General features: G+C 45.2%; 1 protein-coding gene across 1 annotated transcript; it reads left to right on the top strand.

Moving 5' to 3' along the window:
- The first annotated feature begins 2,312 nt into the window (after nt 1–2,312).
- Nucleotides 2,313–8,969, top strand: LOC106595637 (piggyBac transposable element-derived protein 4-like). The gene is made up of 4 exons (XM_045690521.1): nt 2,313–2,931; nt 3,615–3,653; nt 4,999–5,113; nt 6,052–8,969. Exons 1-4 carry the CDS (start codon nt 2,517–2,519, stop codon nt 7,847–7,849), a joined length of 2,367 nt encoding a protein of 788 aa, XP_045546477.1. The 5' UTR covers nt 2,313–2,516; the 3' UTR covers nt 7,850–8,969.
- The last annotated feature ends 5,724 nt before the right edge of the window (nt 8,970–14,693 follow it).

Here is a 14,693-nt window from a genome sequence, read left to right as displayed (position 1 = left end):
AAGGTTCTGGGACACTGTAAAGTCCATGGAGAATAAAAGCACCTCCTCCCAGCTGCCCACTGCACTGAGGCTAGGAAACACTGTCACCACCGATAAATCTACGATAATCGAGAATTTCAATAAGCATTTTTCTACGGCTGGCCATGCTTTCCACCTGGCTACCCTACCCCGGCCAACAGCTCTGTACCCCCTGCAGCAACTTGCCCAAGCCCACTCCCGCTTCTCCTCCGTGTGGCTCAGTTGGAAAGCTGCAGCGGTCATCCCTCTCTTCAAAGGGGGAGACACTCTAGACACAAACTGTTATAGACCTATATCCATCCTGCCCTGCCTTTCTAAAATCTTCAAAAGCCAAGTTAACAAACAGATCACCGACCATGTCGAATCCCACTGTACCTTCTCCACTATGCAATCTGGTTTCAGAGCTGGTCATGGGTGCAGCTCAGCCATGCTCAAGGTTCTAAACGATATCATAACAGCCATCGATAAAAGACAGTACTGTGCAGCCGTCTTCATCTACCTGGCCAAGGCTTTCGACTCTGTCAATCACCGCATTCTTATCAGCAGACTTAATAGCCTTGGTTTCTCAAATGACTGCCACGCCTGTTTCACCAACTACTTCTCAGATAGAGTTAAGTGTGTCAAATCGCAGGGCCTGTTGTCCAGACCTCTGGCAGTCTCTATGGGGGTGCCACAGGGTTCAATTCTCGGGCCGACTCTTTTCTCTGTATATATCAATAATGTCGCTCTTGCTGCTGGTGATTCTCTGATCCCACCTCTACGCAGATGACACCATTCTGTATACATCTGACCCTTCTTTGGACACTGTGTTAACAAACCTCCAAAAGAGCTTCAATGCCATACAACACTCCTTCCGTGGCCTCCAACTGCTTTTAAATGCTAGTAAAACTAAATGCATGCTCTTCAACCGATTGCTGCCCACACCCGCCCGCCCGACTAGCATCACTACTCTGGACAGTTCTGACATAGAATATGTGGACAACTACAAATACCTAGGTGTCTGGTTAGACTGTCAACTCTCCTTCCAGACTCACATTAAGCATCTCCAATCCAAAATTAAATCTATAATCGGCTTCCTATTTTGCAACAAAGCCTCCTTCACTCGTGCTGCCAATCATACCCTCGTAAAACTGACAATCCTACCGATCCTTGACTTCGGCGATGTCATTTACAAAATAGCCTCCAACACTCTACTCAGCAAACTGGATGTAGTCTATTGCTGTGCCATCCGTTTTGTCACCAAAACCCCATATACTACCCACCACTGCGACCTGTATGCTGTCGTTGGCTGGCCCTCGCTACATATTCGTTGCCAAACCCACTGGCTCCAGGTCATCTATAAGTCTATGCTAGCTAAAGCCCCGCCTTATCTCAGCTCATGCGTCACCATAGCAACACCCACCCGTAGCATGCGCTCCAGCAGGTATATTTCACTGGTCATCCCCAAATGCCACCTTTCCTTACAGTTCTCTGCTGCCAATGACTGGAACGAATTGCAAAAATCACTGAAACTGGAGACTTATATCTCCCTCTCTAACTGTAAGCATCAGTTGTCAGAGCAGCTTACCGATCACTGTACCTGTACACAGCCCATCTGTAAATAGCCCACCCAACTACCTCATCCCATATTGTTATTTATTTTTTTGGTCTTTTGCACCCCAGTGTCTCTACTTGCATATCATCATCTATCACTCCAGTGTTTATGCTACATTGTAATTATTTCGCCTCTATGGCCTATTTATTGCCTTACCTCCCTAATCTTACTACATTTGCACACACTGTACATAGATTTTTCTATTGTGTTATTGACTGTAGGTTTGTTTATCCCATGTGTACCTCTGTGTTGTTGTTTTTGTTGCAATGCTTTGCTTTATCTTGGCCAGGTCACAGTTGTAAATGAGAACTTGTTCTCAACTGGCCTACCTGGTTAAATAAAGGTGAAATAAAAAATAAATAAAATAATATGACGTTGCGAAATATTGCATTGTGGGTAGTGTAGAAGATAGCCGGAAATAAGTTAATAAATAGGTAATAACGCAAAAACATAACTGTTTGTACTTATAAGTAACCAGATCGTGACTACAACTCCGTTACTAAGTCTTTAACCACACTGTGTTGTTACACTGGTGAGTAAAAACTCATGCTTCCTACCCTTTAACTGAAAATAAAATATACATTTTACTCAACTGCGTTACCCACTCCAGTCAGCAGATGGCGATGTGAGGGTTTAAGGTAACGCTGCTAGTGTGACGTATAATCTAGTGGACGGAACGCTTCTTTCAACAACAGCAACAGTTAGTAAGACACCTCGGTAGCTTGCTAGACAAAATAGCCGAACAAATTAGACGCTTTCGTGTATATTAGCCACTGTGTTTTAAACCCACTTCTGACGTCTAGTTAGTTATCAGATTTAATTTCATATTTACGGTGTTGTTGTTATTATTCAGCTCGCTGACTTGTTAAGATAGCATTAGCCTAGCTAGCTAACATCTCCGACCATGAGTTCACTAAGATACTCTCCTCCTGCTAAAGAGGAAGTCTGCTGGACGGCGAAAGAGGGTCTGTGGCTGAACATTGCCGTAAAAGAGGAGAAGGAAGAGGAGGATGTCACTATACAAAAACAAGTTGAGGTTGAGGCTGTTATCGTGGAAGAAGAAGAGAAATACATTTCAGTGAAAGAAGAGGAAGACGCGTTCAGAGTGAAAGAGGAGGAGGAAGAGAAAGAGGAGGATGCTGTTTTTGGAATGAAAGAGGAGGGGGAGATGATTGTTACATCGAAAAAGGAGGTGGAAGAAGAGGAGGAAACTGGATATCTGGGCCCGGTTTCCCAAACGCATCTAAAGGCGTCCAATGGTTCTAACGATGAACTTAGCCATAAGATGGTTTTGAGAAACCGTTCCCTGATTAACACTAGTAAGTACTGTCTTAAAAACAGAGGCACAAACTCTGCAGTTGTTGAACTGATGTGTGTTAAAAGGGGAAATATGCAGTTGCTACATCCATAATTTGACTTTTAAATGATTTCTATATAACCATTGATTCTTCTTCAGACTGTATACCACACGGGTATGGCAAAACATTTATTTTTACTGCTCTAATTATGTTGGTAACCAGTTTATAATAGCAATAAGGCACCTCGTGTGTTTGTAGTAAATGGCCAATATACCACGGCTAAGGGCTTTGTCCGCGATGCAGCGTGCCTAAGAATAGCCCTTAGCCGTGGTATATTGGCAATATACCACACCCCCCTCGTACCTTATTGCTTAAATATAACACATGCCTATAACACATGTCTCATGAGCTTAGTTAAACTGTCGTACCCCTTCAGAACCCCATATAAGCATTTGTTTTGTCCAATGTTTAGAAACAATGTAAATGTAAACCAACACTGTATAGCCTCAACATGGTTAAAACTGTAATGTTGATATCATGGATAGTCAGTCCTTGCATCCATAGGTTGTCTATGAATTTGAGAGTAGTTACATTTCTCCAGCCCCATCCATCTTATTACCAAAACAGTGGTGTAATGACAGTTTTGTTATTGTTTGAACTGCAGATTGGTTGGTTGATTGATGTGGCATTTTTTACTTCTACAGGATCAGTGTCTCGAAATCTGGACAGTTGCTGCTCTGACGGTAAATAATGTACTTACATTCATTAATCTTGTTCTGATTTGTCGTCCTAAGGGTCTTGTTTTGTTTGATAAAATCCATTTTTACCGTAATTTCCGGACTATTAAGCACACCTGAATATAAGCCGCAAACACTAAAATATATATATATTTATTTTTTAACATAAATAAGCCGCACATGTCTATAAGCCGCAGGTGCCTACCGGTACATTGAAACAAATGAACTGTACACAGGCTTTAACGAAACACGGCTTGTAACAAAAATAAATAGGCTTTAACGAAACACGGCTTGTAACAAAAATAAATAGGCTTTAACGAAACACGGCTTGTAACAAAAAATAAAAAATGAGCAGTAAGCTTTAGTTGTCTTTTCCTCACGCTGCTGTTTCCAACGTCTTATCATCGACTCATTAAGACCAAGCTCCCGTGCAGCAGCTCTATTTCCTTTTCCAACAGCCAGATCAATCGCCTTCAACTTGAAAGCTGCATCATATGCATTTCTCCGTGTCTTTGCCATGATGAGGGTGACAAATGACTACCGTAATCAGAATGATGGGAAGTTTGAGAGCGCTCGATAAACAGTAAACAAAAAAGTTGTTTGACCGTAACCCGTTCGGCAATTTCATTGGTCTAATGAAAGCTTCATGCCGCCAAAAAACTGAGCACATCACAGAATGTGTTTTTTTGGAGAAAACAAAATTGAAAGCGGGAAAAATCCATTGTTTAAGCCGCGAGGTTCAAAGCCTGGGAAAAAAGTTGCGGCTTATAGTCCGGAATTTACGGTATATCCTAACCGTTCCATGATGTATACAGCATTTTGTATGAATTCCAACTCTTTGAACTTGCAACAAAACAATTTATGAAATCTAATCAGCAAAACGTTGTTTAACCCGGTCAAGTTTGGTTCCTGTGCAATCCTCAGACTCTCAAGAAGGCAACCAAACTTGCTTCATCATTCTACATTACGTATTGGCTACACAAGATGTCAATTATCCCATGAAGGTCAGCCATCATTACGCACCAATGACACGAGCAGTGTTCACTTGATTGACAGTGTCTCGGTCCAATGACCACCTATCATTTTGAAACCTAGCTAGATAGCCAATGAGCTGGGCTTTCCAGCAGTATGTGAATGCCGTTTGTAGGACAAACAGCCATCATGCTAGAGCTGTGCGCAACAGAGTTCATTCTCTGTTGAAAGGAAACAGGACGCACGGTAGTTTACCTTACCCAGCGGTTCGTTCTCTTCTTCAAACTTTTCTCAAAGTTGAAAAAGTTAAACATGGCTACTAAGAGTGGAAAAACTAAATGGAAATCCAAGTATACACATTTTGATGATATTATTGCAGAAATTGACCGTGAGAGAGACACAGATGGAATGGATGGCGAATCTGTCAGTGACCACAGTTTTGATTCCAGCGCAGAAGAAATGTTTTTGGAAGGAAAAGATCCACTTTTAGATCAGTAAGTAAAATAGGTTTTTGCTTCTCATGCTAATGCAGTTGTTTAAATGGTTGCATATTCCTTTCAGATATTTGTATTGATTTATATATGTCTATATACACAGAGTACCAGTCAAAAGTTTGGACACACCTACTCATTCCAGGGTTTTTCTGTAGTTGTACTATTTTCTACATTGTAGAAAAATTGTGAAGACATCAAAATTATGAAATAACACATATGGAAGTATGTGGTAACCAAAAAAAGTGTTAAACAAAATATATGTCATATTTGAGATTCTTCAAAGTAGCCACCCTTTGCCTTGATGAGAGCTTTGCATACTCTTGGCATTCTCTCAACCAGCTTCATGAGGTAGTCACCCGGAATGCATTTCAATTAACAGGCGTACCTTGTTCAACCTTGTTGAGGTATACACATAGGCTATGCTAATACATTGTATGTTATGTTGGCTATGACATGCTGTGGCTTTTTGACTGTCTTATTGATCCACATATTTCATTATAGTGATTGTGTTCCTTATACTCTATATAATATATATGTTTATAGATATGTGTATTTGATGTATTGATGCAGGGCTCACCCGTAATGTATTGATGCAGGGCTCACCCGTAATGTATTGATGCAGGGCTCACCCGTAATGTATTGATGCAGAGCTCACCCGTAATGTATTGATGCAGGGCTCACCCGTAATGTATTGATGCAGGGCTCACCCGTAATGTATTGATGCAGGGCTCACCCGTAATGTATTGATGCAGGGCTCACCCGTAATGTATTGATGCAGAGCTCACACGTAATGTATTGATGCAGGGCTCACCCGTAATGTATTGATGCAGAGCTCACACGTAATGTATTGATGCAGGGCTCACCTCTACTAAAATAAAGGTTAAATAAAATAACAGTAAACTTGAGATCTAACTGAATGTTTTTTTAATCCTCAATAGTGGTAGAGACTCTGACTCTGATGACCTCTGGGTGCCACTCCAAAGAGACCACAGTCCTCCATCCCCAACTCGTTCAAACGTAGGAACTGGTTCCTCCAGTCTGACCCCTGCTGCTGCTGTCTCTGGCTCCACACCCACCCCGGCCCGGCCATCTAGAGGTGTGAAGAGGCCAGCCCAGAAGCGGAGGAGGGCCAGTGAACCAGCGGCAACTACCACCGAGGCAGAGGACCGTTGGCACACTGTGCTAGAAGATGATGTGGAGCCACTTCCACCAACATTTAGACCGAAAAGACAGCCAGGACCTCAGCTGGACATGACTGCAAAGTACAGCCCCCTTCATCTTTTCCAGATGTTTTTCTCCTTGTCAGTTCTGGATTCGCTGGTGTCTAACACCAACAAGTATGGGGCTAAGAAACAAGCAGGCAAGAAAGAGGCATGGAAGCCCATTTACGTCCAAGACCTGTACTGTTACATCTCACTGGTTATTTACATGGGGCTTGTGAAGTTGAAAAACCTGAAGGACTACTGGAGAACGTCAACACTCTACCGACTGCCTTTCCCCACAACTGTCATGTCTTGTAACAGGTTTCTGACTATCTCACGGGCGCTTCATATCAGTGACCCACAAGCTGACGACGACAATGACAAGAAGAGAGGCACAGCAAGCGTTGATAGGCTCTGCAAAATCAAACCTCTCTACCCCAGCATGGTTGAGGCCTGCAAGACCCATTTTCAGCCTAACCAGAACCTGTCCATAGATGAGAGGATGGTAGCCTCAAAGGCTAGGATTGGCCTCAAACAATATATGCGTAACAAGCCAACAAAATGGGCTTACAAACTGTTTGTTTTGACCGATTCTGTGTGTGCCTACACTTGGAATTGTTTTGTTTACGAGGGTAAATCCATCTCAGCCACTGGTAAGGGACTTAGTTATGATTCCGTTATGGAATTATTGGATTTTCCATTGCTTGGGACGGGCTACAAACTGTTTGTGGACAACTTCTACACAAGCCCTACCCTGTTCACAGACCTGAGGAAGCTGGATGTGTGGGCTTGTGGGACCATTCGTACCAACAGGCAGGGCTTTCCAAAAACTAAAGTGAACGACATGCCTAAGAGGGCTGATAGGGGTACCATGAGATGGATTCGTAAAGATGACCTGCTCTTTGTAAAGTGGATGGATACCAGAGAGGTGGTCATGTGCACCACTATCCACAAATCCTTCAGTGGCAATCACGTCGTCAGGCGTGTGAAGGACGCTAATGGGGCATGGACCACAAAGAATGTCCCCATTCCTGCTGCTGTAAAGGACTACAACAAGAGCATGGGAGGTGTGGACCTGTCAGACGCTCTGATAGGCTACAACAATGTTCTCCACAAGACAATGAAATGGTACAGGACAGTGTTCTATCACTTCATTGACATTGCTGTGGTGAATGCATTCGTCCTCCAGAAGGAAATGGCTAAGAGCTCTGGACAGACCTCCATGACACAGCTAGCCTTCAGAGAGCTGCTCATCCGGGAGCTTGCTGACTACGGCACAAAGTCCACAGCAGCACCTTCTGTCTGCTCTACATCTGTCCCCTCTACTCCTGTCACCAGAGGTGTTCACCTGCCAAAATACATCACTGCAGACCTGAATGTGCCTCTGGGCAAAAAGAGCACAGCAGGGAGGCGTCGTTGTGTTCTGTGCCACAAGAAATCTCCCATCACCTGCACTACTTGTGCTGTTACCCTCTGCTTCACACCAAAAAGAGACTGCTATGGGACTTGGCATCAGGAGCACAATCTGGTGTAGAGGACTGTGGGTGTTCTAAATCCTCTAATTGTAAATAAAACATGTTTTTCACTTTGTGTATGGTTTGCCTCACAAGTCCTCAATTGGCAGCTTCATTAAATAGTACCCGCAAAACACCAGTCTCAACGTCAACAGTGAAGAGGCGACTCTGGGATGCTGGCCATCTAGCCAGAGTTGCAAAGAAAAAGCCCTATCTCAGACTGGCCAATAAAAATAAAAGATTAAGATGGGCAAAAGAACACAGACACTGGACAGAGGAACTCAGCCTAAAAGGCTAGCATCCCAGAGCTAATAAATGTACTGTCAGAGCAAATATTATTCATTGTTTTTATGACATTTTTTTGTGTATTTCATTTTTTACTTTAGTTTATTTTGTAAATATTTTCTTAACTATATTTTCTTAACTGTGTTGTTGGTTAATTGCTGTAAGTAAGCATTTCACGGTAAGCTCTACACCTGTTTGTATTCGGCGCATTTAACAAATAAACTTTGATTTGATTTAGCTATACAGCCTGATAATCCAGTAATGGTGTATACCTAAATCAGCATGTTGTTTGTGCAACAGTATCTTCTAAATCAAAGAGGAATACACGAAGCAAGAATATGTTAGCTACATGAAGTAGCTAAGAGAAAATATGTAGCCAAAAATTAAACGGTGCTTTAGGAAACACTTATCAACACTTTGGTTCCTACCCTTTCACAATACAGTTGAAGTCGGAAGTTTACATACACCTTACCCAAATACATTTAAACTCAGTTTTTCACAATTCCTGACATTTAATCCTAGTACAATTCCCTGTCATAGGTCAGTTAGGATCACCACCAGGAAATGCAGAAGTTGATGATAATGCAGAATATTATTTTAGGTTGAAGTTGAGTTGAACAGTATAAAACAATCAGAATGGAGAAAGACCCATTGAAATCACTTAGAATGTATGTGTTGTCACCCCAGGGTCACAATACTACTCATAAAGAACATTTAGAATGTGTGTGTTGTCACCCCAGGGTCACAATACTACTCATAAAGAACATTTAGAATGTATTTGTTGTCACCCCAGGGTCACTATACTACTCATAAAGAACATTTAGAATTTGTATTATTAAAAAACATCAAATACCATCTTTTTGTTTTCTACGGTTCTATGATATTTTGGCCATATTGCCCAGCCCGACTTGGGATTTGGTGTAGAATGCTCTGTGTGAGGCCGCCTTTTGAAACTCTCTGGATTCTGTGGATCTGAAGATCCTCTCCTATAAAATCTCCTTGCTTGTGGCTTTGTCCTCAGGTAAATGTGCTGGGGACCTCCACGTGTTATCCATACACCCTTCCTGTACTCAGTTCGCCTCGGGCGTCTCTTAAGGTGACATTTTCGTCCAAATGCAGCCTTTGCCCACGAAAGTCATGGCTAAATCAAATCAAATATTGTATTGGTCACATACACGTGTTTAGTAGATGTTATTGCGGGTGTAGCGAAATGCTTGTGCTTCTAGCTCCAACAGTGGAGTAGTATCTAAACGTAATATCTAACAATTACACAACATACACCCAATACACACATCTAGTAAAGGAGTGGAATTAAGACTCTACAAATATATGGACGAGCAATGTCAGAGAGGCAAGAATAAGATACAGTAGAATAGGATAGAATACAGTATATACATATATGAGTAATGCGAGATATGTAAACATTATTAAAGTGACATTATTAAAGTGACAAGTGATCCATTTATTAAAGTGGCCAATGACTTCAAGTCTATGTAGACAGCCGCCTCTCTGTGCTAGTGATGGCTGTTTAACAGTCTGATGGCCTTGAGATAGAAGCTGTTTTTCAGTCTCTCGGTCCCAGCTTTGATGCCCCTGTACTGACCTCACCTTCTGGATGATAGCGTGGAGAACAGGCAGTGGCTCGGGTGGTTGTTGTCCTTAATGATATGTTTGGCCTTCCCGTGACATCGGGTGGTGTAGGTGTCATGGAGGGCAGGTAGTTTGCCCCCGGTGATGCGTTGTGCAGACCGCACCACCCTCTGGAGAGCCCTGCGGTTGCGGGCGGTGCAGTTGCCGTGCCAAGCTGCAAACTTGATGGTTAAGTTGGAGGCGTGCTTTGGCCACGCAGTCATGGGTGAACAGGGAGTACAGGAGGGGACTGAGTAGGCAGCTCTGAGGGGGTTCTGTTTTGAGGATCAGCGTAGTGGTGTTATTTCCTACCTTCACCACCTGGGGGCGGCCCGTCAGGAAGTCCAGGACCCAGTTTCACAGGGTGGGGGTCAGACACAGGGCCTCGAGCTTAATGATGAGCTTGGAGGGTACTATGGTGGTGAATGCTGAGCTATAGTCAAAGAACATTATTCTTACATATGTATTCCTCTTGTCTAGATGGAATAGGGCAGTGTGATGGCGATTGCATCGTCTGTCGATCTATTGGGGCGGTAAGCAAATTGAAGTGGGTCTAGGGTGACGGGTAAGGTGGAGGGGATATGATCCTTAACTAGCCTCTCAAAGCACTTCATGATGACAGAAGTGAGTGCTACGGGGCGGGAGTCATTTAGTTCAGTTACCTTTGCTTACTTGGGTACAGGAACAATGGTGGACATCTTGAAGCATGTGGAGACAGCAGACTGGCATAGGGAGAGATTGGAAATGTCTGTAAACACACCAGCCAGCTGGTCTGCTCATGCTCTGAGGACGCGGGTAGGGATGCCTACTGGGCCGGGAGCCTTGCAAGGGTTAACACGCTTAAATGTCTTACTCACATCGGCCACGGAGAAGGAGAGGCCACAGTCCTTGGTAGCGGGCCGTGCCGGTTGCTCTGTGTTGTCCTCAAAGCGGGCAGAGAAGGTTTAGCTTGTCTGGAAGCAAGACGTCGGTATCCGCGACATGGCTGGTTTTCCTTTTGTAGTCCGTGATTGTCTGTAGACCCTGCCACGTACGTCTTGTGTCTGAGCCGTTGAATTGCAACTCCACTTTGTCTCTATACTGACGTTTTGCTTGTTTGATTGCCTTGCGGAGGGAATAACTACACTGTTTGTATTCGGCCATATTCCCAGTCACCTTGCCATGGTAAAATGCGGTGGTTCACACTTTCAGTTTTGCGTGAATGCTGCCATCTATTCAAGGTTTCTGGTTAGAGTAGGTTTTAATAGTCACAGTGGGTACAACATCGTCTATACACTTCCTGATAAACTCATTCACGGAATCAGTGTATTCGTCAATGTCATTCTTGGAAGCTACCTGGAACAGTCCGCGTGATCAAAACAATCTTGAAACGTGGATCCCGATTGGTCAGACAAGCATTGAATAGGACTTAGAGTTTCTGCCTATAGGAAGAGAGGAGTAAAATGGAGTCATGGTCAGAGTTGCCGAAGGAGGGCGGGGGATGGTCTTATAGCCATCCCGGGAAGTTGGAGTAACAGTGGTCGAGTGTTTTGGCAGCAAGAGTACTAGAGTCAATATGTTGATAGAACTTCAGCATTCCTTTTCTCAAATTTGCTTTGTTAAAATCCCCAGCTACAATAAATGCAGCCTCAGGATATGTGGTTTCCAGTTTGCATAAAGTCCAGTGGAGTTCTTTGAGGGCCGTTGTGGTATCAGTTTGAGGGCCGTTGTGGTATCAGTTTGAGGGCCGTTGTGGTATCAGTTTGAGGGCCGTTATGCTATCAGTTTGAGGGCCGTCGTGGTATCAGCTTGAGGGCCGTCGTGGTATCAGCTTGAGGGCCGTCGTGGTATCAGCTTGAGGGGGGATATACACGGCCGTGGCTATAACCGATGAGAATTCTCTCTGCAGATAATACGGTCGGCATTTGATTGTGTCCTTAGCTTTTGAGCAAATTCCCTTTTTGACTCTTTTTTTTTGGGGGGGCGCAACAGAGGTCACATGCCCTGTATCCGATCCGAGCTTTTCGACCCGCGATATCCGGTTATGTGACCAGCTTTTGGCAGCGTCTCTCCCACTGGCATATAGCAGCAAGGGGCAAAGGTTACCTAGAGGTGTACACGCCCACTCCACCAGGGGTCTGGCAGCTTCTTGGGCAATATTTAAAGGTTTGACTGTAGGAGATATTTGTGCTGCGGTGAGTTGGGCATCACCACCCATTTGTGTGAGGTTTTATTACTCAGCTGTGCTTACAGCCGGGAAAGGGGAAAGTCACTAGGCAGCGCACCATGTGCGCAATACCCAGACTGCCGCATCTTGCGGGGCCGTTTCATTTAGTGTCCGTTGGGGTTGGCTTGGGATGGGATTCTATTCCCCCATAGTATGTTGTACCGATGTTGACTGACTGAAACGGAACCTAATGTCATGACTTTAACTACTATTCCCTGAAGGAGGGAAACGAGGAACAACATCTGTTTGGCCTCGCACCACCCGTTTCTGAGCTCAATGAAGAGTGGTATTAAATTGAAGGAATGAATCCGAGCCTCACACTTATCACCGGTGGAAGGCTGGACAGCCAGCCAGACGCAGATTTAATAGTATGTTGTGCCTCGTTTCCCTCCTTCAGGGAACAGTAGTTATAGTCATAATGTTACACTTGTCATATGATGTATTAAGCGCTTAACAGTTAAATTAGGCCTCGGCATTGAACTTCAACTTAAATACTGGATCTTGCTTTCGGACAGTTTTTTGTATTCATATCTCTGAAATGGACTCAAACTACGTAACATTTAGTGTCTCCTTACATTACGCGGGGAAAAACAGTTTGTGCACAGAAATCCTAAATTATTTTGAAAAATCCAATGGTATAATGGTTGATATAAGTTGACAAATGACCAGTGGTGGAAGAAGTACTCAATTATCATAATTGAGTAAAGGTAAAGATACCTTAATAGAAAATGACTGAAAGTCACCCAGTAAAGTCACCCAGTAAAATAGTTATTGAGTTGAAGTCGAAAAGTATTTTGGTTTTAAAATACTTAAGTATCAAAAGTAATTAGATTTGGTAAAACATACTTACCAAAAGTAAAAATAATTTCAAATTCTTTATATCAAGCAATCCCGACGGCACAATTTAAAATTTATTTTTATTGATGGATAGCCAGGGGCTCACTCCCAACACTCAAATGAAGCATTTTATGTTTAGTGAGTCTGCCAGATCAGAGGCAGTAGGGATGACCAGGGATGTTATCTGTTTAGTGAGTCTGCCAGAGCAGAGGCAGTAGGGATGTTCTCTTGATAGGTGTGTGAATTGGACCATTTTCCTGTCGAAATGTAACAAGTACTTTTGGGTGTCAGGAGTAAAAAGTACATTATTTTCTTTGGGAATGTAGTGGAGTAAAAGTTGGTAAAAATATAAATAGTTGTAACGGCTGTCTGAGGAAGAAGTGGACCAAAATGCGGCGGAGTTAGGGTTCGTCATATTTAATTACACGAACACTATGCAATTTACAAAAACAACAAAACTGACAGCCAACACAGTCCTGTCAGGTGCAACCACAATGACAAGCACAATTACCCACACCACGGAAACGTAGGCAACTTATGTGTGACTCCCAATCAACCACAACCCTCTACAGCTGTGCTTGATTGGAAGTCACACGGCCAAAATTAAATGAAACAATAAAACACTCACTCCCTTCTGCCACGTCGTGACCCAACTACACCCTCTACTGGTCAGGACGTGACAGTACCCCCCCCTCAAGGTGCAGACCCCGGGATGCACCTAAAAAAAGGAAAACACACAAAAAAATCCCCAACAAAAAGGAACACCTAAACAATAGGGAGGGAAGGGAGGGTGGCTGCCGTCACCGACGGCACTGTGCTACACCCTCCCTCCCCAACCCACCTATCCTGGAGGTGGCTCAGGTGCAGGACGTGGACCTCGCTCCACCTTCGGCGTCGCCCACTCTGTTGGCGCCGATCGCTGCGCCCGGCAGACGGGCCACTCGGGCTGACCCTGGCAGACGGACCACTCGGGCCGGAAGGCATGCGGGCCACTCGGGCCGCCCCGGCAGAACAGGGCAGTCCGGCCGCCCCGGCAGAACAGGGCAGTCCGGCCGCCCCGGCAGAACAGGGCAGTCCGGCCGCCCCGGCAGAACAGGGCAGTCCGGCCGCCCCGGCAGAACAGGGCAGTCCGGCCGCCCCGACGACTGTTGACTGGCGGGCCGCCCCGACGACTGTTGACTGGCGGGCCGCCCCGACGACTGTTGACTGGCGGGCCGCCCCGACGACTGTTGACTGGCGGGCCGCCCCGACGACTGTTGACTGGCGGGCCGCCCCGACGACTGTTGACTGGTGGGCCGCCCCGACGACTGTTGACTGGCGGGCAGCTCCGACTCTGGATTCACCAGGCTGGGGAGACATAACGGAGGCCTGGCTCTGGGCGCAGGCCCTGGACTCACCAGTCTGGGAAGGCCCGCTGGAGGCCTGGTTTGAGGAGGTGGCACAGGAGAGACCAGGGTGGAGAGACCCACTGGAGGACCGGTCCGTGGAGGAGACACGGGCTTGACCAGGATAGGGAGATCCACTGGAGGACTGGTCCGTGGAGGAGACACGGGCTTGACCCGGATAGGGAGACCCACTGGAGTACTGGTCCGTGGAGGAGGCACGGGCTTGACCAGTATAGGGAGATCCACTGGAGGACTGGTCCGTGGAGGAGACACGGGCTTGACCAGGATGGGAAGACATGCAGGAGGCTTGGTTCTGGGCGTAGGTACAGGATGTGCAGGGCTGGGAAGACATGCAGGAGGCCTGTTTCTGGGCGCAGGCACAGTCTTTACCAGACAACCAGCACGCACCTCAGGACGAGTATGGAGAGCTGCCTCAGGTGACATCATACCCACGACACGCTCATTAGGGCGAATGCCGTACTTTATGCACCACACTAGCAGCTCTCTCATCTCTCTCTCTCC

The sequence above is a fragment of the Salmo salar genome, chromosome ssa12 (genome assembly GCF_905237065.1).
Source record: "Salmo salar chromosome ssa12, Ssal_v3.1, whole genome shotgun sequence".
Taxonomy (NCBI): Eukaryota; Metazoa; Chordata; class Actinopteri; order Salmoniformes; family Salmonidae; genus Salmo; species Salmo salar.
This window is presented reverse-complemented; position numbering and strand designations above follow the sequence as displayed.

What these genes read in the sequence shown, in the direction of transcription:
- LOC106595637 (XM_045690521.1), top strand. Translation starts at nt 2,517, where the DNA reads ATGAGTTCACTAAGATACTCTCCTCCTGCTAAAGAGGAAGTCTGCTGG. An exon ending in GGACAGTTGCTGCTCTGACG is followed by an intron (nt 3,654 to 4,998) that starts GTAAATAATGTA and finishes ATATTATTGCAG; the next exon opens with AAATTGACCGTGAGAGAGAC. An exon ending in AAAGATCCACTTTTAGATCA is followed by an intron (nt 5,114 to 6,051) that starts GTAAGTAAAATA and finishes AATCCTCAATAG; the next exon opens with TGGTAGAGACTCTGACTCTG.